The sequence below is a fragment of the Rhagoletis pomonella genome, unplaced genomic scaffold, assembly GCF_013731165.1.
Source record: "Rhagoletis pomonella isolate Grant_MI unplaced genomic scaffold, Rhpom_1.0 Rhpom_scaffold_00006, whole genome shotgun sequence".
NCBI classification, from domain to species: Eukaryota; Metazoa; Arthropoda; class Insecta; order Diptera; family Tephritidae; genus Rhagoletis; species Rhagoletis pomonella.
The window spans coordinates 43,351,385-43,376,524 of record NW_023458560.1 but is presented as its reverse complement, the minus strand read 5'-3'; the positions used below and the strand labels follow the sequence as shown (position 1 = coordinate 43,376,524).

The following is a 25,140-nucleotide window of genomic DNA, read 5'->3' as shown; positions in this document are numbered from 1 at the left end:
TTTGGCCTTTTCTGAAATACATTTGTGTTTTTCTGAAATACTGTTGGAAAAGGTGTAAACAGGTTACTGGCTAATGACTACTCTTATCCATTAGTTCATCGTAGCGTTGTCGATGAATCCAAATAATCTGCATAGAGAGCTTTTTGATACTCATTTCCAGAAAAATTCTGAAGAAATGTTAAATCTATTTCCAAGAAATTGTGCCGGAGCTTACAAAATAGCGAAATATATTTTCAAAGTAGGAATAATATCATGGACATTAGGATTATTTTCGCTTTACAAAAGCCCAAGTCGAGACTACATACTCTCGAATATTCTGCAAATAGCGGACAATGCTATCAGCCGCTGGCTTTTACCAATTTCAGAAAATTTTTTAGTCCATAACTCCATCTTTTAGGGGAGTTGAAGTACCTAATTCTTCCTCAAAATAATACGTAAGTACAAACATACATATGTGCGAGGACGATTCGATGTGACGGCGCCTCATGAAATCTTTATAACAGTCGAGAGATCTCTCGAAATTAGGCAGTATACTCTGGCGCTTTCTTCGACATACTTCAACAATGTCCGTACAGAATCTACCCATAATCAGCAGCATCGTGGAAGGAGCTCTAAGAAATTAAACCGATGGGCTGAGCAATGCCATCATAGAGTCGAACCAAACTGATGTTTTTTAAGGATGGAAATAAACATTTCCGCCGTGTTATCACATGATGGGAGCCAAATTTCTTTTAGTTAGTACTATGATATCATAGAGTCACCACGAAGAGAGAAGCAACAGCGGCCGATTTTTTGTTTTTATACCCACCGCGTTCTAGTAAATAATACAGCAAAAATTCAAATACAATACCGAGTTCAACATGAAAATTACCCAGTGACTATAATCGAGTAACAAAATTATTACGGCCTTGTAACTCTACGGATGCTAGGGGATGTGAGAGAATCACTGAATCGTGTTACGCAGAGATATTACACTTACCTGATACATTCCTGTAATTGAAAGGCATGTAACACATAGCATCTAAATACCAAGCAAATTAGCTGACTAAAAATTAATTAAAAACAGAAATATTTTATGTTTAAATGTTTATTCAGCATAATTTTTATTTACTTTAATTAGTTGCTTATAATACATAATTAAATATTCTTTTATTTTTTACTCTTTACAAATACAATTAACAGCCTTATTATTAGCAATCGTACATATTTTGTTTTTTTATTCGTCTTTTTATATTCGTTTTTGCCCAAAAAGGTGGAGGGTTGGTTTTTTAGGGGGACTCTTTAAATTACAAATTACATAATTATAGTTGAGTATGACGACAATACGTTTGTGTGGCCTTCGTCGACAATTTTCAGATTGCGTGCACTGGCGCTTTGTTTGTTTTCTTGTTTTATTTTATTTTCTTTTGTTTGGTTTTGTTTTGTTTGCGTTTGCATGATTGATTTGTTGCAACGTGTCGTGCTCGCCAACTATTTGCTACAAACGGCTAAATACCAGGAGCGGGTGGTGGTTTAGAAAGTACAAACATTCTAGCTACGCATGTGCATATGTATGTAGGTATGAGAATAGGCATTTACAGGACATGAAGGAGTTTCTTTTACAATGATGAATGCCCTGCACTTTTGCTTCGTTGACATCATAATTTTTTTCATTTTTTTGTTATTTATTTATTTACTATTTTACGTAGTTTGCAAGTAATAATTATTTTTAATTTATTCATTTATTTTTAATGTCGTAGATTTATAATAATTTAAATATTTTTTTTTCTCGCAAAGTGCTTGCGTTAAATTTGCATGGTTCAGTGGTGGCATGTTGCTGCAATAAAATTCTATTCTATAGTATAAATGCCGGAATTTTGGCAGTTGTCGTTTTAATTACACCTGTGTCAGTTATTTAATCGCTTAAGTTATTCGTTATTTATTTGCTTGAAGTAGATATAGTTTATTCTTATTTTTTGTTTTTATATTTTTATAATTTATTTTATGCGGATGCTATTCCTATAAACGTAGCTAGGCATATTTTAGATGCATTTTAACTATTTACATAAGTAACCTATTATTTTATATGTATATGTATGCATGTATGTATGTATATTTCATTGTTATTAGTATTCACAGTTCGAAATTGTAGTGCTTTAGGTGCTTATTAGTGGCATGCTGTATGAAGAGATATAGTTTGGAAAACCAATTTTTAGAAGAAAGGACAACATGTCTATCGTATAAAAAACGTATGATACTTCTAGAAAGAAATACTGATATTCTTGAAAAGTTCAAACAAAACACGAAAAACCACCAAAACTCCTCAGAGGTAGCGAAGCTGTGCCTAAAAGTCCAGATAAAATCATGAAAAACCTCAAGAGGATCCCGTAAATACCAGACGAAATCTCAAAGAATGCTAGTTGCCAAAAATGTTTAGAAAAGACTCGCCTAAAATCCCCAAGGAACCCTACAAGGCATTAAAATAAAAATACGGCAAGTAAATTTAATCAAAATGGACAAATAAAAATTAAAATAAAAGAAAAAATATAAATATCCTTTAAAAGTTAAAGAAACTGCGTTTTGAACTAATTTGAGTCAATTTGATGTCTAATCTAAAAATTATGGCAAAATCAAATTTTAAGAATTACATTAAAGAGAAAAAAATATATGTTTCTTCTAAAATTTAATGTTTTTCTTAAACAATAAAATCCAAAAATTAAATGAAAACAAAAAACAAAACGAAGAAAATAAAAAATAGTTAGCCGAAAAAATTATAAGCTTCTTAAATTTAAATAAAATAAAAAAAATTTTTAAATCTAAAAAAAAAATATATAAAATTATTTTATAAAAAGTTGAGGAAGTTAAACAAATCTTTATACAAATTTTTTAAACAATAAAATAGAAAAAATATAAAAAAAAGAATAAGAAATAAAAAAGAAAAGAAGTCCGCTGCTCGAGAACTCGAACCTCAAACGCTGCGCTAGTGCTTTGATCACTCGGCCATTGCGACTGTTGGAGCGCTGCGAATAAAAGGATATACAAGTGGTTTCAAAAGAGAAAGAAAGGGAGCTTTGTTTGGTAAGACACTCGTCTCTGAATAAACATAAACTTTCAAGCTATCTTGTCACTGCGACCCGAGGTCTATTGTGTGTGCCCTCAGAGCTCATCATAACACCTCGTCAAGCCCTAGTGCTCTGATGAAACCGACCAGTTTCGAGGGCTGTAGAGAATGAATGTCTGAAGCTTCCGGCCACAGCCTTCCCAAGAGTGTTCCTTCCTCTCGCCACCTTAACACAATCTAAGAGGAGATGCCGTGAGGTTTCTGGTACCCTGTCGCAGTAGCGGTAGCAGTCGTCTGCGCTAATCCCTAGGGTATGCATATGGGCCCGCGGCCTGCAGTGACTTGTTAGCAGTCCTGTAATAAATCTCAAATTAGTCTTGTGGAGTGTGATTAGTTCTCTGGCTTCCTAGACTCCTAGAAGTTCTTTCGCCTACCTTAGTGGGTGATGCGTAACGAATAAGGAGACTTTGAAGCAGATGGTGAGCGATTGGGCTAAGATGATATAAGCTTCTGTTTTTAATCAGACTATGGGTACCACCAGTTTGGTTGATAAGCACTCGTAGAATAAGAAGGAGAAAGACATCATAAATCTGCACCTGAGTACAGCTTTTGGGTATCGTTATTGTTGAATGTAGTTTATCGAGGATCTTGAACTATATAACTTCCATAAACCAACTGTTTCGCTTCGGTAAAAACAAGGCAATTACTAAAGTGCAGCTCGATCTACTGCTCGTAATTTTTAGAATATTCCTAGCACTTACCTGTAACAACAAGCGCTGAAGTATGTAAAGAAACAACTTTAACCACAGATATCGCTCAAAGATACTAAGTAGATAATCGTGGACTTACGATTTGAGGACTCTATTCGGTTCCAAGGGCTCAAGCTTAATAACAAAGAAGGCTGTATATGCTTGACCATCTTATATTTTGATGTCCTTAATGAACGTTCGAAGTTCATGTCAAAAATATGAACCGCTATGAAAAGCTCTTAACTAGATCCAGGGACAAATTGAAATACTATGACGATTAATGTTTGCATATTAACAAGATCTTTTGTTTAGGTTGGTAGCATTTGGGATAGTTAGCGTGATCTTTGAAAAGAGTTTAGCTTTGTTGAGTGAAAAACTGTTAGAAATTTCGCCTTTAGGCTATCGAAGTTTATAGATCTTACGCTAAAAATTTTATTACAAAAATCCTTGGGATAAATATTATTTCGTTATATATGAGCTATAAGAACACATAAAATCTTTGAATATGCTGAAAATCACGTTTCTTAATTTTTCATGAGTTTTCTCATTGCTTCCACTCGATCGACGAATTTAGCCGTTACCTTATGCGTAAGAATATTCTACAAAGTCCATGCATATATCTTCCATAAACTATGTTTCCTTTGAATCTCTGGATATAACGATTTTAACACCAAAACACCATCAAGTATCTATATTCAGCTATACATACCCAGCATACTGTTCTTCTTTAGTGTTTAGCTAAGTCGTTATTCTGTACGTATTCTTTGCTTTGCCTGGGCTAGTCACTACATATTTTTCACTAAATATAATATTTTGCATATTTGTATGGTACAGTAATCTCTCTTAGCAGTTAATTACTTAACGTAGTTTAGCTTACGGTTGCTTAATGCTCCAATCTTATTAGCACTGCGATAGTTTCCCAGTGACTCGCTATCTGCCTAGAAAAGCAAGCGCTACTTACCAAAGCACTTTTTCATGAGCCGAGTGAGAATTACAATTAATTGAGACCTTATACCCTATCGCTTGGTCCGAAGCTACTAAAATATGTTGTTGTTGTAGCAGTTATGCTTTGCTGCGCTTGCGCTTGAGCTTGCGGGTGTGTGGGTGTGCTGTTGGCGGCTGTGACTGTGACTGTGAGTGCTTGGGTTTCGGTTTGGTTGTGGGCGGCGGGCGTATTACTATAATTACTACTAATAATATTCTTAGCGGCGCTACTCTTCTGCGGCGAGGCGCTATATGCATTCAAGCAACTATCCGAGCTTTTCTGAGCTACGCCTGCCAAACTACTACTATTCATATTACAACTATTATTGCTAGCATTAAAATTACTATTATGACTTGCAGTTGAATGCTGTTGTTTTTCTAGCTGTTGCTGTGATTTATCACCTGATGTAAGCGATTGCTGTTGCTGCTGCTGCTGCTGCTTGTAGGACTGATATGCATCCGAGGATACGGCCGACCATGAGCCATCTTTCGCCTTCACATACAAATGTTGCTTACTTGGCTGCTTGCTGCCAAAGCTGTGATTGTAGTTTGTCTGTTGCTGATGCTGATGCTGGGATTGGTGGGTTGGTTGTGGGTGGCTGATGTGTGAGTGTGCAAGCGACTGCTTCTCGGTGGCTATGGAGGCGCTGGAAGTCCAATCGTTAAGCAGTTGATTCGTTGATGTGCTAAGTACAGCGCCAAAGTCGTTGGCCGTAGCGCAGCTGCTGTTAGTGTAGTCAACACCGCCGCCGCCGCCTGCCAGTTCGCCATCATCGCCGCCTGTGAGAAAGTCAAAGTGTGCGGCGCTGCTCTTTGCGGTGCTTAGAGATAACACATTGCCGCCGCCGCTGCCGCCACCTCCACCGCCACCAATGTGGTTGATGAGCAGCTGTGATTTATTGTTGCTGGCGCTTACATTGCCGCTACCATAGTGATTGCCAAAGTTAATGTTATTTTCGCTTTTGAATATTTTCGGATGTCGTTGGCGTCGCAAAGTGCCCGCGCCACCACCGCTTACCATCTGCGCGGCCAAAGTGGTGTTGGCAAAGGCGCCAAGTCCTTGGCGTAGCGCATTGCTGGCGGCTAGTAGCTGCTGTTGTTGCTGCTGCTGTTGTTGTAATTGGCGTTGATTAGCGCTAGCGCTGACATTGCTGCTATTGGCGATGGGGGCGTTGGTGTTGAAGGGATTCAGGCGCGGCATAAGCGCTGTCGTATTTGTCGACGCGCCAATACTATCACTGCCCGCGGAGCTGGACGCGGTTGCGCCAGACGAGGCAGACGAGCCATTTGTGGGTGTGGGCGAGATGCGACTTTGATTGCTCATGAGATCCAGTTTATTTTCGGTAATGTTGATTTTTTGTTGACTGCCAGCGCAGCTGCCGCCATAGAGACTTTTCGCGTCGAGCGCATTGGAGAGTGAAACTTTCTTGTTGTTGACGCTGCGCGCTGGTGAGGCGCTCAAAATTGCCGTAGAAGCGGTGGAGGCGGTCATTTTGTCATTGAAGGGATTGGCCGCAGCCAAATCGATGAGTCCAGCGTAGTGGGCGCTAGGTGGCGCAGAATACATGCCAGCAGCGCGATAGTCATCGTGCTTGCTGTGTGCTGGACTATTGTTATTGTTGTTGCTGCCACTGTTGCCGGTATTGTTTAGTTGGCGTGTTGCCTTGCCATTGGCCGATGCCGGCGGCAATGGTGTCGTTTTCATCGTCGTCGTCGTGGTGGTGGCGGCAGTGCCGGTGATGCCATAGCGATTCTGATAGAGTTTGGCATTTGCGACCAAATTTGTTGTTGCATACGCGCCACAGCTATCATAGAGCGCATTGCCAGCGAGCGCTGGCATATTGTTGCCATTACCACCGGATGTTTGCTGCAGTATGGCATGTGCATTTCCGTTTGGCGTTACGTGTGCCAGCGCGCCGTTCGGCGATTTGAATGTTGAACATGCAACCTCTGCATAATCGGGCATGTTAAGCGGTGTTAGGCTGTAGGAAGAGAAGAGCAAATGGGGGAAAAAAGAGTTTCAGTTAGCTAAGGCTTGATCAAGTGGATAGAGCTGGGTTAAGCGTTTGCATGCGTGTTGGTGTTTTTGATGGAGTTTTTGTTTTCATTGCTGTTTTCGCTGTTATTTCCTGACAAACGAGCGAACATTTCCATTTGAACGGAAATGCATAGTACAAATATAGCTACATACATACCTAATACCATTTTATGTTACCCACCCACGTACGCGCGCGCGCTCTAAATTTTGGAAAGGAGCTTGCATGCCTTACCACAACACTAGCTATAAGTTCATGCAACAACGCCCGCAAAACGCGACATATTGCAACATAACGTTGCATGTTCAATTCATATGCAGCTACTTCAATTGTTTTGTTGCATGTCGTTGTGGCATTTCGTTCATTTTTTTTTGTTTTCCTCTCCCTCATTCCGATTTTTCGACCGGAGTTATAGTCGCTTGCATGTCGCAACTGGTTGGGGGTTTTGTTTTTACCGGAAATTGTTGTTGTTTTTTGGCAAAATGATTGAGTATTTATGAGCGTTGTTTGGTCTGGTCATGCAAAGTTACACTCACACAATTGCACCTACAATTGCTTTTGCATTCTCTTAAACAGCACATTAAGTCATTGGTCCTCCTCCTACAGTGGCGGTGGAACAGCTGCTCGTTAGCGTCGTCTGTACAGGCGTCTATGGTCAGCGGTTTTATTGCAATGCATACAGAGAAGAGTAGAGGTAGAGTAGCTATACATGCGCGCGGAAACGGAAAAGCACCATGGCAGGAAAGTGGCAAAATAAATCGCGTTAAATGAAGACATTTAATAGAATAAATTAACGCTAATTGAATTTCTCAATAAAAAGCTTGTACTATGTTAGTGCTGTGTTCTAGAATTCCGAATTTCAATTCAAATTGTCTTAAGGCCGAGAGAGCTGAGACACTGAAGTAAATCAGAAGCCTGATCACTAGCGAGCGCTGAGGCTTTGCAAACGCAAGGAGCTCCTGTGATAGCCCACTCCAGGCCAAAAGGATCTGCCAGTTTCTCATGTGCTAGCTTTAGCCCAGTGCTCGCTGAGCTTACAGGAGACCCAAACGCTCAGGAGTATACCGCAGGAGGACAGAGGCATTCCTAGTTGCTCCCTGTCGGGCGATAAGATTTCAAGGGTGTCTTTTATTGTCAGGTCATCAGCTACGCAGTTTCGTGTGATGTCACTGTGACCCTGAACCTCAACTAGCGTTATAAAGAAGTATTCGACGCGATTGATTGGCATTCCCGCACCGATCTAGAGTACACCAACATAGCGTTTAGGGCCCTGATGGCCGCCTGACTATCCGAGTATATTCTAACCTGCCTAAGTGGCGTCACACTCTTTAGGAGCGGGTCTACCGCTTCCTTGATGACAGCTGTTTCCATCTAAAAGACACCGCAGGAGTCCTGAAGCCTAACATTGCAAAATTCTCGACAGAAGACTCCTCCACCAACTCTGCGATTCAAGAGTGTACCGCAGCAGGATGGAAGCGTTGCTAGTTGCTCCATATCTGGTGATAAGGTTTCAGATTATCTTTCTTTGCCCTCGCCAACCCTCCTCAATGTTTTGATCCGCCTGTGAAGAAGTTTACCGCTCCCTTTTTCCAGTAACCCCGCCCACCCAGTCCTCTCTTGAAGGAATGCAGATAGAGAAGGAGCTGATGAGAGCCATTTAGGGGGCGCGGTAATCTATCTTTTTAGGGACGAAGTCAAAGACCTCCAGTGAGTGTAGGATTCCTCTATACACTTTACTAATTTGTCCACTATCCACCCACCTGCTCTTGCAATAAGCCTGTTCAGTTCTCGAAAGACAGTAATGAAGAATCTCGTTTCTTATGTGCAGGTCTTCGGGATCAACCCTCCAGGCCTTTGAGATGTAGCCGGATGTAGTCAATTGCACGACATCTGTAGAGCCTTTTGCAAGTACCGTAAGGGTGTGGGATTGCTCGTGAGTTTTCCATGACTCCCTCTCCGATGTTCCAATTCCGGACTTTCTTTCCCCCAATCCGACTTAATAAAGTCTTCAGTCAAAGAACTAGCCAAGTTTTTGACCTAAAGAAAAGGTAATTTCAATGGCCGATTCAAAAGCTCCCTATCCCAGCACATTCTCAATACATTTTCATTTAATATAGGGCATTTTTTAACCGAGCTCTGAGATAGGGCGTTCTGCAATCAAATTATGAGATAAGTGTTTTTCAATGAAATTATGAAGTAGGGCGTTCTTGAAAAGTTTTCTGATATACGGCGTTTCCGAACTACCGAGATATGTAGGTCGATCTTCTACTCAGGTATCGGGGATTAGTATTCCAGCCATTTTTTTGGTTGTATTCGCTCTATGCTGGAAAACAGAATTATTCAAGGGAAAAGCGGAGATAGTCTAGTAACTACATAGATATGTGAGCAGAGGCCCTCCGCAGGGAGGTGTACACTCCCTACTCCTGTCAGTGGTAGCGTTGAGCGGCATTTTGGAGGAACTAAATAAGGGAGAGGTTAAAGTGGTTGCAATAGAAATGAGATACCCCAATTTAGACTTACATCCATAGGCGGAAAGATTGCTGTCGATATGGTATCGTAGCACAGGTTCTGCTTTTCAGTCGTTTCAACTTAAACTAAGAACTTTTATTTTACAACTGGTGTTTTTGCTTTGTAACCCTATTTGTGCAATGAGCAACGAAAAAGTTCTCATCAGGCACCGCGAAGCAAGCTAGTCATTTGCTAGTTACTAGATACATATCGTCGTTTAAAGTGCATAACCGCGTATCAACAAAATGCAAAACCGCGTATCAGCAAAATGCAAAACCGGGTATGTGAAGTTGTAGAAATTATTTTCTAGAGCGTAAAAACACTCATATTTCAAAATGATTCCCTTTTTTATAAAGCAATCGCATTTCTGGCTAGTATATTTCAGGACGAATGGATAAGGATTGAGCCAAGAGCTTGTGTGAGCAAATCCAATTTTTGGCAGCCAATGTCAGTTACGCGGTTTTGCAGAATAACGATACGCGGTTTTTTACGTTAAACAACGATATGTATGTATATTAGAGCTCTCGATTTTGTTCGCACATTTTCAAACAGCCCGGGTATATGAGCAGCGAGTACTCGCACACTTGTTCAATGCTCATTACTCGAAAATATTCGAGCATGAGCTCGAGCAATTCGAGTTTTTTCGAGTACTTTGAGCAATGTTTTTTTTATTATATTGACATTTTTGGTAGCAACTTTTTAAATTTTTCAAATTATTGATATATAATGCAAAGATTGTTACATTGGTATTTAATAATATAATTTATTTAACATAAATTAGAAAGCAGCTGCTGACAAATACAATTTACAAATTTTCTTTTGTTTATGAAATTGTTCAAAAACTCGAAAATTTTGAACAAACATTTGAGCAGTTGAGCAATGAACGAGTTTCGAGCGAGTATCGAGCTACTCGCATTGCTCGATACCCGGGTAACTAGAGCTCTAATGTATATACAATTGCTTTTAATTATAGGCAACACCCAAGTCTAAAGAAATACCATCATTTCGGATATTTTTTCACAATAACAAATAGTCCTGTAAATAATAGAAAATACCTGCAATAAACAGGATTCTGAAAGTGCCAATTAAATCGTTTAATTGCAATTTCTTTTATATACTTGAAAGGTAAAAAATTTAACGCGTGATCAATACTACAATAAAAAACTGTCATTCACTGACTCACTGACAGTTGTGTGCCTTTAATAGACATCAAACAACAAAAAAAAAAAAACAAAGGTTCGGAATTCGAAGCGCTGCTGTGCATAGAGTGGGAAGGAAGTTGAAGTGCAAAACGTTGGCATATTAAAAAAAAAATTGTTCAATGTTAATGGCTTTGATGGCAATAAATTTTACTGCGAAGCACACGTTTCAAATGTAAAGCGGATATAATGAAATTTCCTAGTGAAAATATGGTTGATGCACAGGAAATGAACTGCGCGAGTGTCAAGGATGAGGCGAGAAGCCCAAGAGGAGCAGCACAACAGGCGGTGGTTAAGTGAAGAGAGGGAAACAATACTTGCGTAATAAAGCAAATAAATGCGTAAAGCGGCCACAAGTAAACACTGAAAAACAACAGCTATAAAAACAGCAAATAAATGCAGCAACATGGGTGTTGCCTATCAAGTGCGTCACGATTGCAATACTGCGGCGTACGCCTCCCCCTTTGTTGCCGCTCGCATTAAATTTTAAGCAACACAAAAAAGGCATACGCAATGTGAAGTACCCCCCCCCCCCCCGCCCCCCCTTCTTGAGAGGAGTTGCTGTCGTGCGTGAAGGGGGACGTATGTAGTTAAGTAGGTGGAGTAGGGTTACTACCCATTTCGGTGAAATTCATTAAGCGCAGCCAAAGGTGGGTTGGCCGCCATGCAAATAAGCAAACAGCGGCGCTGGCAGGAAAAAAACAATACAACAACGCCGACAGACAGTTTGATAGACAAACCCAAGCAAGGAGTAGAGGAAGCGATACCGAAATATTAAAATTTTTTTTGTTTTACCATTGCTGTTTTTCATTGCCAATGTTGCTATTGCTGTTGCTATGACTGGCAGCTGTTGTTTACCCCATTGCTGTTTTTCTTTTAACTGTTTCTGCTCCGCTGACAGCTTGCAGCGGTGGGTGGGCATTGAACACGTGGCTGCCGTTCTCACTCCACTCCACGCCATGGAGTTTTGTGGGCCAGCTCTTGTCTTTCTTTAACCAAATAAGCCAACCGGCGGCATTCTAATTTTTTGGCTATTCTTTCGTGCGTTTTCTTCGGCACTTTTCCAAAATGCACTCAAGTGTAACACTTTAATGGCTTAGCAGACTTAGCAGAGTTGGTGGTTGCCACTAGCGAATGATGGTTTTTAATTATACGAATTTCTTCAGGATTAAGTAAGTAGTGTACTTCTATGGAAAGGAGGCCCACTTGGAAATGATACTTTTTTTTTGAGGGAGTGGGAGTCAAGTAATTTTTGAATGCATAATTTGAGGTTCAGTATCAACCTGCTTTGTTGTGAGTAATAAGTGCAGCTCAATGGTAAATGAGCAGGTTTTACTTAGCCTCCAGTACTGTTGGGGTCAATTGCTATTTTTGGATCGCTAACTTACCGACTCCTAGGTAAAAGCTACTCTATAAAGCCGTGGTATAGTCGAACCAGTCGAAAATAGAATTGCGAAACACTACGAAAGGGGGCGTCCATAAATCACGCAAGTAACTACCTTAGTAACACCTGGTAGTACTGAGAAAGCCGATAGTTACTGTCGCCTAGGACATTTTCATGTAAAAATAATCGCTGAAATACAAGGGAAGTAGTCGATCGGCAATCGACGAAGTTTACTTGGTAGCTACCGATTTATCAGTCTTGTAATCGCTCCCCTCTACTGCAGGGTAGCTACGAAATGATTAGCTGGTTACGCTTAACAATCCACAACGGGGGTGTTTCAAGGCTCGAGCAATCCAAGGGACTTTAGTGCCAACTAGGAATAGATACAAAATGCGAATTCCCTAGGTAAACTTTGGAAGGTGTCCTTTCAGATCTACCAGTCTGATGTGTCAGGAAAGGAACTGAGTACCAGACAACTGCGTTATCTAAAAATTAAGATGTGATCCATTGTATCAGTTGCCTTTTAGTTATCAGCTGCGGCAAGCTCTATTACATGGGAACTCCATTATCGCTATATGTTTGCCTATATATCCTTGGCCTATTAAGCAGGTCGACTCAGGCCAGAGTTTGTTTTGAAAGTCTGTATATCGAGCCTCGGATTCCTTCAAGTATGCCCCGGCCTTCGCCAATCCATTCACCATCTCATTGGCGTCAATAATTCTATGGCCAGTAACCCAGATAATAGAGGCAGTTACTGGCGCAGATATTGAGCAAAATTCTGTTTTGCTCTTCTGGAAAATCTGAGGTTCAGTAACCGGTGATGCTAATGCTAACAGGGCTTACCTTCTCCTAGAACCTAAAAAGCTTAAAACTTTCGCTTGGATGCTTGGACTATTCCGTAGACGGATGGATAATGAGACGCCTGTCCCCATACTGCATTCCATCTTTGAACCGTCGGTGTAGATGAATCTCACTTTTATGTTATTGAAGCTATGGTTAGATACCATATAGTCGGTCTTTTGTCGTGATAGTATTTCGGTTAATTTAGACCTGCAACTCTGCCCAGCCGCCATAATAAGAAGCGCTTTTAATTAAACACTTTTCGGCAGTACTTCTTCAATAGGCATCAAATCTTCCAATAGACCTGTTACTCGAAGGCCAACACGAAGACTATTTTCCAAAGCAATGGAAAAGAAAAAGAAACAGTCGCGGTAGACATGACAGTCGCGGTAGACATGACATCTGTAAAGCTAAATTTGTAATGCAAGTTATTCTCTAGAGCTGCCCTTGTATGTCATCAAATAATCTTGATTCTCTGCCAAACTCTAATGGCATTTCGATAAAGCTACTTAAGTTATCGAAGAAGTGGTTTTCTAGAAATTTGAGACAAAGACTTTGGAGTACGGACCAAGTGCGTAAAGATTTTATGTCTCTTCCTCAATTATTTCGGCTTTCACGGACGTCGATATGCAGGCCTTCGGAATTGGCGTGGAATCGTAAGGAGGGCCATACGCTTTGACCCACTACCTCTAACAGGACAATTCTGACAACTGTCTTTCAATTCACCACGATCTTTTGAAAGAAAAAAATCTTTCGTATGGAAATTGTCAATTCGTGCAACTATCTTGAAAGCTCTTTATTGTCTTTCGAAAGACTAATTGAAACATCTGCTAATGCTGAGTTCTTACAAAAAAAAAATAAAAAAATTCAAAAAAATTATAGGATCATAAAAATCAAATTAAATAAAAAAAGTAAGTATATTTTACAACGCTTTTATCAACTTGCAATGTTGTGTGTCCAGAAACTTTCAATGTTGTGTGTCCGACACCATAAAACCTTTGCTTTGAAAAGTTCCTATAAAAAAGCATAGTGCATAGGGCGACATCTGTAGTGAATAGGGCGAGGTAGATGACATCTAGATCTCGCCCTATGTACTACGTTTGCTACAGCGGAAATAGACGACACGCCATTTCTTTAAATAAAATTAATTGGTGCTCGTTTGTATGTACATACATATGTAAATGCATGTGTGTGCACCTTTCTATTAATATCGTTGAATTACTTTAATATCTATTTCAAAATTTTATTCAGACAGGACTAAAAAGTAGAAAATAAATAATATAAAAAAAAACTTTTTAATATACAACGCTTTTATAAATGGACTAAAAAGTAGAAAATAATATTTCTCAGTCCCATAGAATTTGTTTTGATAACTTTTGATTTTGAAATTTTAGCAAAAGTCGTTATAACCAATTTATGAGATTGAAAATGAAAAGCGTGAGACGCATGCAATACAAAGCATTATATTTAATTGACAATAGGCAAACTACATAACATAGACCTAAAATTTCTTTAGCGAAAGTACAAATTTGAGATCGATTTTAAGCGGTCGTTATTCATATATCCACATACATATGAACATATATTACCCTTCATATCAATTCAGGTGGCTATTATATGCGCCCCACGCTTTTCATTTTCAATCTCATAAGTTGGTTATAACGACTTTTGCTAAGATTTCAAAATCAAAAGTTATCAAAACAAATTCTATGGGACTGAGAAATATTATTTTCTACTTTTTAGTCCATTTATAAAAGCGTTGTATATTAAAAAGTTTTTTTTTATATTATTTATTTCTTTTTAAAAGAATAGTCAGAAAATTAAAAAAAAAAATTAAATTAACAAAGGAATAACAGACTTAATTAATAAAAAAAAAGAAAAAATAAATGAAATAAATTTCCAAAACGTAAATGAAATTAAAAACAAAATATTTTTATTTTTTGCAAAAAAATTTAACTTAACTGAAAAAAATATTAATAAATCAAAGAAATAAAATAAGTTAATTAAACTCAAATAAGATTAAAAAATATCCCTTTAAAAACAATAACAACGAAACAATTAAAGAAAATTAAACTAAAAAGAAAAAAATACATAAAATAAATTTTTAAAACTTAAATTTAATTAAAAATAAGGTAAAAAGTCTAAGTTCGGCCGGAACCGAACATTAAATACCCGGCGCAAGTATCAAATATAGTTATTTCACTTTTCCGAAAACTACCGCTACGTTGTAAGCAGGGATGGTTTTATCCCTATTTCAAACATCTTCGATAAACTAATATCGGTATCACGCCCATTTTCCAAAATTCCATTATTAATGCTACTTCTTTTCAAGGGATTGGGGTTAGTATCAATTTGGTGTAATTCTGAAATTTACCGTTATATAAAAAGTGGGCGTAATTTTAGTCAGCTTTCAATAATTTTCAGCGTTTTGCTTTTATGTGGCAAGACAATAATCATACCGAGTTTGGTACATATATGTGATCATAAGTAGGCGGTGCCACGTCCATTTTCCAAAATTTTATCATAATCTTATTTATCGTCTAAAAATCATTGCAAATATCAATTTTGAGTGAATAGGCTTAAGTAGTTACTAAAATATCGCAGTTTTCGTATTTCTGAAATCTACCGTTATATGAGAGGTAGGCGTGGTTATTGTCCGATTTTGCCCATGAGCTTGTTTGAGCTTGTTGTTGTTTGTTTGAGCTTGTTTTTTAAGACTTTTGTGCTAAAATAACTATCAAACTGCCTTGCCATCTATCTTTCATTTATCGTACGAAAGACTTTTTACAATCTTAGCCAGAACTTCCCTGTTAATCTATCTTAGATCCCATGCTCCTGCACTTGTCTACACCTCAAGTGGACCCTGATAGCAGTTGAACTATCTATAACAAAAGTGAGTTTTAATGGAGATGTAAGGCATCTCAGCCTGCCAGTAGCTGCAGTAGTCTGGGAGTCTATAGGCCTCTCTCAAAGTCGGCTGTTAAGAAAGACACCATACCTTGTTCCAATGTCCATTTTGGACCCAGCTGCGAACTTCGAGCTCTCCTGTGCCCACCACTGGTTAAGAACGGTATGGAGTATCCAGTAAACTTTGGAACTAGGGGGGATTATAACAAACTTGTTACTTTATCATGGAGATCAACCCGGTTTAATTGTATGCACATCGTTTCGAGATCGGTTCAGGATTTTTGGGATCATTTTGGGACCTATTCGGGACCATTTCCGGCCTAGTTTTGGACTATGGGAGTAACATTTTGGGACTAGTGCTGGACCATCTCCAGACAAGTACAAGAATATTTCAGATACATTTCGGAACCAGTTCGGCATAATTTCGTAGCCTATTTATGTAAGTAACTAAGCCGCCTGATGCTTTACCAATTCGTACACATTTGTTTGCTTATCAAATTTCATGAGTACGTGGCAGCTTTTTCATTTTTTAACTTTTGCGGACCACTAAAATCTTTTTCAAGTACTTAAAGTGCACATTTCTTAGTTGTGCAACATTAGCATTTAAATAGTTAAGAAATACAGAAAACAAAACCATAAAAACGATAACTTTAACCAAAACGCAGTAACATTTAATTTTATCGCTTGCATTGGAAACTTTTCAAATGCTTATCAGCGAGAACTAACTTTCAAAGTTCCGGCAAGCGATAGTTAATGAAAAGAAAGAATAAAAAAAAAATAATACAAAAGAAGTTAAGGAAAAACAAGTTGCGAAGTATAAAAACCGTAGCCCAACAACCAGCTAGGGGAACGCTACGAACTCTGGTAAGCCACAAATGCAAATTGGAAAGCAGCAATTAAACGGCAAAAGTCTGAAGAGTTGCAGAGAGTGGGAGAATGTTTGTGGGTGAATGAGAACGCAAGTAGTCGTGGGTCGGTCGGCCAACTACAATCAGTTAAGTATTTCCTTATTAGATAATTAGCAACACGCACATTTCGTGGTATCGGCTTGCGCTAGGGGGCGCCTAAGCGTGTAGCCTACACTTTTTCTTTCATTGTTGCCTAAACAACAGATAACTAATTTGCTGGTTACTTTTGAGCTGGGTAGGGGCAACTTTGACGTTTCGCCATGCAGCGATTGCTAAACTTTGCTTACACAGTTCGCGCTTATAATGGCGTCGAAGTGTATTTGTGCTTGCAAGCTTGTGCCTTCGTGTGCGTTTTTCTTTGCATTGATATTACCAAAATAAAAGGCAGCAATAACTTACCGTTCATAATCGGGTAATGGCAACGTTTGCTGGCCCGTGACTTGTGCGTAATCCGGAAGTTGGTCCTTTGTCGTACAGCTACTGGCTTGACGCCATACACCACCGGTCGGATCGATCCAGACGCCATTCGCATTCAAAGGTAGCGTAGGGAATTTTCGCACGGCACCAATTGCGTGATTGCCTGTAATAAGATGGAGGAGGAGAAGAAGCAAGAAAATAGATATAAATAAACGAGCATTAGAAAAGCAAAAAAAAACAAAAAGAAAATGGGAAAGGGATTTTTAGGCTCTAGCATGCTATCTACATAAATACGACCTGCATGCATATATTTGCATCAAATGCTTTCTCACAAGCTCATTTAGATAGCCACCGCTGTGGCAGCGGATATTCAAAATTATCTATTTTTTGCGTGCTTTAAGCCTTTTTGGTATTCCAGTCCATTTTTTATTTGAGCAAATCTATCATTGAAACTTTTTTCTTCTGCAAGAATTCGAGAATTTATTATCATTTCTGTTCTACCTGCCTTTGCTGTGTGTACTTCGAGCGCTGGCAGCGTATCTTTTTCGATCCTAATGTGCACCTCTTAATCAACTCGCCTAATTTGCTAAGCTCATTTGTTTGGTTTATTATAATTTTATTTGCTTTCAGTGTTTTTTTCTTTTTGTTTTCTTCTTTTGTGCTTCGCGCATAATTAATGCATTTTTTACGTGTCTTCCAATAATTTCTCATTCCGCCCCGATTGAGCGAATGTTTTCTTGTTATTCTTACTGTCGCCGGCTTTGTTTGAGTGGGTTTTTTTATTTTTGCATTATGCGAATTTATTATTAGGCACGATTTGTTTCCTTTTGTTTTGTGAAATTTCTTCAAACTTTCAATGTATGTTGTATGCTCATTAGGTTGGTCCAAAAATGCATGCAAAAAAGTAACGTCGGAATTTCAATGCTCTTACCTCCTTGGAATGTTCTATACCTAAAAAAATTATATCCTGTTTTTTTATTTTGAAATCAAAAAATATTTAGAGGTCACTCAAAGCGCTCAAAGTTTGCTATGTAGTTTTTATGGGCAGAAAAGAACTTTTGGTAGAAATTTTATAGAATTATTGAAAATCAATATTTTTCATTTGGAAAACTTTGGTTCTCTTCATAAGACTTCCAATAATAATACCCAATGATTTATTTAACCATTTTTTAATGCTAAAGGTTTTTTATTGGGCACCCCATTGCATTTTCTGGGGTTTTTTGGTGGACCTATAAAATTTAGTTACTATGAAAAAAATTGTTAAATAAACAATCGGGTATTCTTAAGAGAAACAGAGTTTTCCGATCGAAAAGTATTGATTTTCTACGAAAAGTTTTTTTTTGTTTTGAGCGACCACTAAATATTTTTTGGTTTCAAAATAAAAACACAGCGGTATAATGTTTTCGGTATAGAACAATCTTAGGGGGTGAGAGCATTAAAATTTCGACTTTACTTTTTTTGGGCCAACCTAATGTACATATATGTGCACTTATATACCGAAAGCCGATTAGTTACGCTTAGCGGTTGTTAGGCTTTTGTGTAGGTGCTTGGCGTGAAATATTTATTACTTTTGTTTCTATTATACCTGCATCAAGCACTTGTGCACAAAGGTTCACATGCTGCGACCATTTCTTTCTTTTCATGAAATGTTTGCCTTTTGTGGCGGATTTGCTACGGAAGTTTCAAGGAAATTTGATTTTTCTGGTCGTATTGATAAAACAGTTTGGACCGATGAACAAACATGTAGCCCATTTAATGAAGGCCATACAATAGATTTATTTCTAAGCGGTCTTCTTTATTGGATGGTTTTAGCTATGTGTGTTGTTTGGGTGCCTATCTTTGCAAGCTACCTTGTTACCTTTAATCTTAAGGCGAGTAGGGTCTCGCATCCGGGGACTTCAGGCCAATGAGCCCTTCCTTGTTTCCATTGAATACGCTGTAGAGGCAGATTGATCTAAACCTAAAAACAGGACTTTTAGGGAGCATCTGTCTTCAATTTAGCATGCCTACTGCAAGGTCAGATCCATTGAAATGGCCCTACATACGATCGTTGATAGTTCCGAACAGTCCTTTTTGCAGAAGGAATACGTGTTTGGTGCCATCCTTCATATCGAGGGGCTTTTAATAACGTCTTGCCTGAGGCTTTTGTAAACTCCCTAAATAGGCTAGGCGTCGGAGCCGGTAGGTGCAAAAACTCTTCATCAACTTGAAATTGATTATTGAACGGATTATTGTTGCGTTCCATAGGTAGATGCAGCCGCAATAAAGTAGGTTTTGGATTAGTTGCTCCCTAGTGTAATGCCTTTATTTGAGGTGAATATCTATTCCGATAGCCAAACAGTCTCTCGGATCTCTTATGGTTTGTTCGTGAACTAACTACTCTATTAAGTTAATTTCCGGGTCACAGTAAAATGGCTAGAAACAGCATGGCCAATGAGCTGGCAAGACAGGAAACTCTTGAGGAACTGTTCCCGGGAAGAGTTAGTCTGGATGGTGTCCTGACCTCATCTGGTCTGTTCCTGGTCGGATGGGCGTTGGGCCAGCTCAGCGGGCGCTAGGCGAAGAGCTTGGAATGCAAGGTGACAAAATCCTTCTGGTCAAGTGTAGACCGCCGGGGGTCCAGGGAGCTCTGGGGACTATGAAAGTTACACCTCTCGCTAGTGGTGGGAGTTGTAACTGGCCTTTGTGTAACGATGACCCCTTTCGTACGAGCGGCATGGAGGACGATAAGGTACAATCATCTCAATTCCTGCTGCTCTGGTGCCACGAATTTTCCATCAAAGGTTCAAGCACCTTGGGTCCCACTTTTCCATCCTCCCGATGAGATTTTGGGAATGGAAATAAGCCATTTTGAGGAGCTTTCGTGGTGAACACGGACCGGTTTTATTATAAGAAGCTATAGGTGTCAAAGCTATTGTTCCCTCCACCCCTCCCGATTCTCCATGCATAACTTTATTCGTCACTATGTGCTGGTACTTCAAATGTATGTTTTTTCGTTGACTTAATCGTCGCTCCACTACATTCTCGATCTACGGCGAAATGCTGTTTATCACATTGTGCAGAGCAATCCCACAAGATCTCGCTACCTGACCTATTTGGGTCCTTCATAATGGGAAGTGATATAAAGTCGCAATTCTGCCGCGAGGCAAAACAATCAAAACTGAACTTCGGCTACTTACCGAAATACTAACTCCCACTTCTTCGAGCGAACTAGACAGATTTGGAAAACTTCATTAGAAGATTTACTGGAGAAGCTACTTAGTTAGTTAGTAACAGGAAAGGATAGAACAACTTGGTTTTATTATGGGTCCATTAGGCTTCTTAAACTAAAAGTCATCTAGCGTAACCTTCCTTTCCCTAACCTACCACCATCTTTTCCTTGTCGCTCTGAATGCGTGTAAGTTTGTCGACTACTATACAGAACAGGCGAGATGGCAGTAACCCCTGGCACCATATTCTTTGCTTTTTGTCTTACCACTATGTCTCCTATATCAGCTTAATCGTATGAGCTTTGCAAGGATCCCAAACTTAGACATGACTCAGTAGATTCTTCTTCTCTTTGTGGAAACTCGACGAAAATGGGGTATATGCCAATTTGTTCACACAGATATTCGCGAAAAAAATCTTGCCAATGGGCCTTATGTTAGGTTTGAAGAACTAATACTAGTGGATTCAGGAAGGATTCCGGATTTTCACACAGTACTGTCGATTTGATATTATGTGACATATAGAGAACGAAAATTAAATTTCAAATGCTTATCTTACTACTTTTTACGTGTTTCGCTTTAATACCTGTTGCCAATAAAATGACTCGAGAAGACCAAACACACATAAATACATACTTATTCTAGAGCCTGTAGTATTTAAGCAGTATCAGATAGACGTGAAGGTGTATGCAGATGAGTATGTATGTAAGTTCATTCAGGTGCTACTTACCATGTAAACTGCCCAACGATGTTTGCTTAATGAATTGGTAGCGTTTGAAGAGGACCAAAGCGCCGAATAGAAACACAATTAACGCTATAATGGAACCCAGTAAAATGATGAACCAAGTCTGTGTTAGAAAATCGTCGGCAATGTCGCGATTGATGGGATATCTGTGAAAGAGAAGAAGGAGCAAATGAAAGAGTAGAGCAAAACGAAATTATGTGTGGGGAAAATGAGAAAATGGAAATTGATGTACTGATGTGAAATGGATGAATGATTGAATGAAAGTAGGCGGCAATGTATTGGCACAGACAACAAACACAGCAGTGAAAATAAAAGCAAGAGCAGCAGTGTGATAGCAGTAGGAATTGAAGCTACGCACATCACCCTTGGATGAGACCAGCTACGTTTTTCACTTTAATCAGACACAAATTTGCACGGGAAACTAGAGAAAATTGCTGCCGATTTATGGATGTTGTGCATATGTGAACTTTGTTGTTGGTGTTGATGCTGTAGTCCGGTTGCTTTTGTTTGTAGTCGTTGAATATGCTGATGAGGTTTCGTTGCCTTTGGTCATGTCACTACCGATGTTGCTTTTGCTTTTGCCGATTCGTTGATTGCACCGTCGTTGAACGATAAACGTCACCACACTGCGCGATCTGAGTTTTGCTGGCTGGCTGACCGGCTGCCTGGCCAGTTGGTGGCCATTTAAACAACAAGTAACAGCAAATATTCGAGCATTATTGGAGTTACAAAAACAACGACGACATAATGTAGGAAGGTAGTAAAAAAATGTTGATTATGAATAGTCTGACGCCAATGGCGCTTGTTTAGGCTACTGCGGGCTGTGCATATTAGAGTTTGTCGCCCTCCATAAACGAGAGTGGTTAAATTTCTTCATGCATATCACTAATTTAGCTCAATTCGGGATCATTCTTTAGAGGTACAAATTCTTATAGTAAGGTTAGCAGGATGGGTGAGGATTTTGTTATATTTTCATTCGGCAAAGTATAAGCAGTCATTAGAAAGAGAAAATGCAGATCATTAACCGATTGAAATACATATTTTTCAAAATAAAAGCGATGCGATCAAAATAAAATTAAGATGCGTTCCACCTTCTTTGTGTTTTCTAGACAAGGGAAGGAACGTGGCCCCTGCTGTATGAGTCGCTTCGACTGTCCGCGTATGGACAAAGAAGGTGGTCAACTGATGCCTCTTAGTTCTCATCGAGGCAATTCTTGTATAGCGTTGACCATTTTTTTGCTGTCGTAGTGACGTAGAAATCTCGCGATCATCCCGTTTGGTCCTTAAGGTTCTTGCAAAAGCTACATTTGATTCCTCGATTACCTTCATATGATTTCAGAGACATATGTAGACACTTCATCAGCTACTACTACTGATCTCAAAGTTTCCTTAAATATCGATGAATGTAGTGGCCTTTCAGGATGGAACACAGGTATTTACTAGAAGACTAGTTTCCTTCTCTATAGCCTAGATCTCAGTTCCTTCTGCTTTCATAAAAGCATACATCTCAGCTCGGAAGATGCTTCAGTCCTCTATAGGAAGAAATGGGTAGCTTCCTCTGAGTAGAGATCGGTGCCGCTGCTTGTAAAACTCCTTACCCGAAGACCCATTTCCAGACAAATATCAGCCGAGGGAAAAAAAGAAGTACTTAACCTCTACGTAATCTATAACCGGCCACCAGAGGTCATATTGATTAAACATTTTGGACGTGAATATTCTGTTCTTGCAGAATCTGGTACAAAAAAAATATATATGTATCTAAAATGTAGGCCTTTGACTTCCATTAGACGGGATGGAGTCTTATGGATGCTGAAAACGTTATTAGAGACCACAGGAATTTGAAAAATTTTTATAATTCAGTGAACCGTCAGCATTCCTGCGGGCATTCGCTGCAAAAAGCGTCGTATACCTCATTGAGCGATGCCCATAGTGAACACAATATCCTGTACGTTTCTAGACCAGATGCGATCAAAGAGAGCTTTACTGAAAAGCTATAAAAAGCTACATTTAAAATCTTTAAATTTTTATTTTTTTCGTTGTGACTGGTTTATATCGGCGATGGACACTGCCTTGCTTCTTCAAGCTTTCTTTACATTTTGTATAGGCCCGTGCAGAATAAAAGCTCTCTCTGCCCATCGCTAGTTTAGACAAATATGGGCGGAGAGTGCTTTTACCCTTTGTGCGTCTATAAAAAATGTATAAGTAAAAAGCTTTAAAAAGTTTTAGGCGCTGGCAAATCAATATGCAACACAAATAAAGATCTTTTATAGTGCGCTTTCCATGTAAAATCTGTAAAATACTTCAAAAGCGAAATATATTTTGGTTATTTCTGATCTCTGTTAGTAGATCTACCCTTGTAGCGGCACTAATCTTCCGTTTAACTTTTAAAAGCAGGGCTTTCAGAGACTGTATGGTCTTTACTCCTTATTTTTCAAACCATCTGTAGGTGCGGAGCCCCAGGATAGGTTAATGAAGTGGTGACATTTTTGTACTTTGAATGGTGTGATAGTCGCTTTTTCAGAGAAGTGAATTTTAGCAAGTTTAGCCCTTGGTAGAGAGATGCTCCACAAATTCGATGAATTATCTGTGTAAGTAATTCCTAGTTTTTGCCAAATAAACGCATTGCGCAATTTTCTTCTTCCTTCTTCAACGTTCCTTTTCCAGCAAAATGTTTCCGTCCAGAGAAAATTATCTTTCACCACTGACCGACTATCTAAAAATCCACATGTCTGATATACATGCATAGAGGGTAAGGGGTTTACAACCAAGCAGACTCTGCCGGCCATAGAACTCGTTAATATGCGCTTCGCTACTTGCAAGCTGCCTTTAGGAGATTTCATCTAAACTCGCGCGAACGAGGGGTGGAGTCAAACCACTTCCTTTAGAATTTCTAGGAAAACTTGCCTTAGATGGGATCGAAAAAGGATTCGAAGCTTACATATATGCGGAGGAAGAGACAGTTCTACATGTTCCCTGTAGCTGTCCGGTATTATCGATGCGTTGATTGTGCTTTCTGGGGTCTCAATTCTTTAGTGACCCTAACATAAACCTTTGGTGCCTGACGACTTTCGTCGAGGATTCAAAATGATTCAGCAAGGAGAAGCGAAAACCTTAGTACAATGGGGCTTCAGTTTATGAATAACTTCGTTTTTGGGGAAACCAACCCCCAGGCGTCTCTATCCAATCCTATAAGCCAAGTAATTAAGTACAAGTTGCAGTACTGTATTCGATAAATTTATTCAGCAGATTAGGAGATAAAAAACTACTCAGAGGAGGAAAAGAAAGTTGCAAGACAAATAGGCATTCAAGTAAAAATAGACTAACGACGAATTTTTTGAGTTATTCAGTTTATTAATAACCCGAATTGTAGCGAAATATTTTGGGGAGGCCTAGATTTTTTTTGGATTATAGAAATATGTGGTTTCGGTGGGGCATCCTAGTGAATGTCTGAATATACAAATTTAGATATATATTAACATGCATACATATATGTACAGAGAATAATTTGTGTTAGATTTAAATCTGCTAGTCGCATAACAAACCTTGTATATCCCGTATCCAACGATTGTGTGCGTGGATCCATACGCAATACGGCTGGCTTGCTGAATGGGCCCACGCCCACCTTTGTAGCAGCCGCAACGGAAATGTAATATGTAACACCAGTGCTGAGGTTGGCCAACAACAATGTTGGTGAGCCGGCATCGATTGTCATATTTTTGAAAATGCGTGTTGTATTATGTGAGTCCAGACCCTTTACCAGCACATTGTAGTTGGTTAAAACGCCTGCAATGAAATCGAAAGCAAACAAGAAGAGGGAAAAAAGAATAGAAGAATGAAAAGAAGAGAGAAAGAATTCAATAAATGTTGTAACGAGTAAGACAAGCGTGTGTTGTGAAAAAAAATTAAACAGCAGACACATTTCTTCTCGAAATGTGAAATGAAAATTTGCCGAATACTGGCAAACCTTGCCAAGTTGCACTTCGTAGGAGCAGTACTACTACTACTACAATTTTGAGTTGCATAAATCTCAAATGGGGACTAATAGGAAAGTAAGCTAGCCAGAAGCAGATTTTCATTTCATTTCTGTATATGAATGTGTGTGGCTTTAAGCGATTTTTATACGCACCATTCCGTGTCTTATTCGGATAGGGTGGCTGCCATTTGAGAAACACCGATGTTCGATTGAATTGTATGGCCTCCATTGCGTGTGGCGGTGA

The 25,140-nt window shown here is 39.1% G+C and overlaps 1 protein-coding gene across 1 annotated transcript in view; it reads right to left on the bottom strand.

Annotated features, from left to right (window-relative positions):
• Window positions 1-2,882: 2,882 nt before the first annotated feature.
• The window catches only part of LOC118740766 (protein sax-3), a 236,479-nt gene continuing 214,221 nt past the window's right edge, over window positions 2,883-25,140 (bottom strand). Inside the window, exons 9-12 of the mRNA XM_036472431.1 lie at window positions 24,466-24,706; window positions 20,909-21,069; window positions 16,955-17,135; window positions 2,883-6,755 (exon numbers count right to left, since the gene is read on the bottom strand). Coding sequence (XP_036328324.1) covers window positions 4,799-6,755; window positions 16,955-17,135; window positions 20,909-21,069; window positions 24,466-24,706 — 2,540 coding nt within the window. The 3' untranslated portion in view covers window positions 2,883-4,798. The remainder of the gene's footprint in view (window positions 6,756-16,954; window positions 17,136-20,908; window positions 21,070-24,465; window positions 24,707-25,140) is intronic.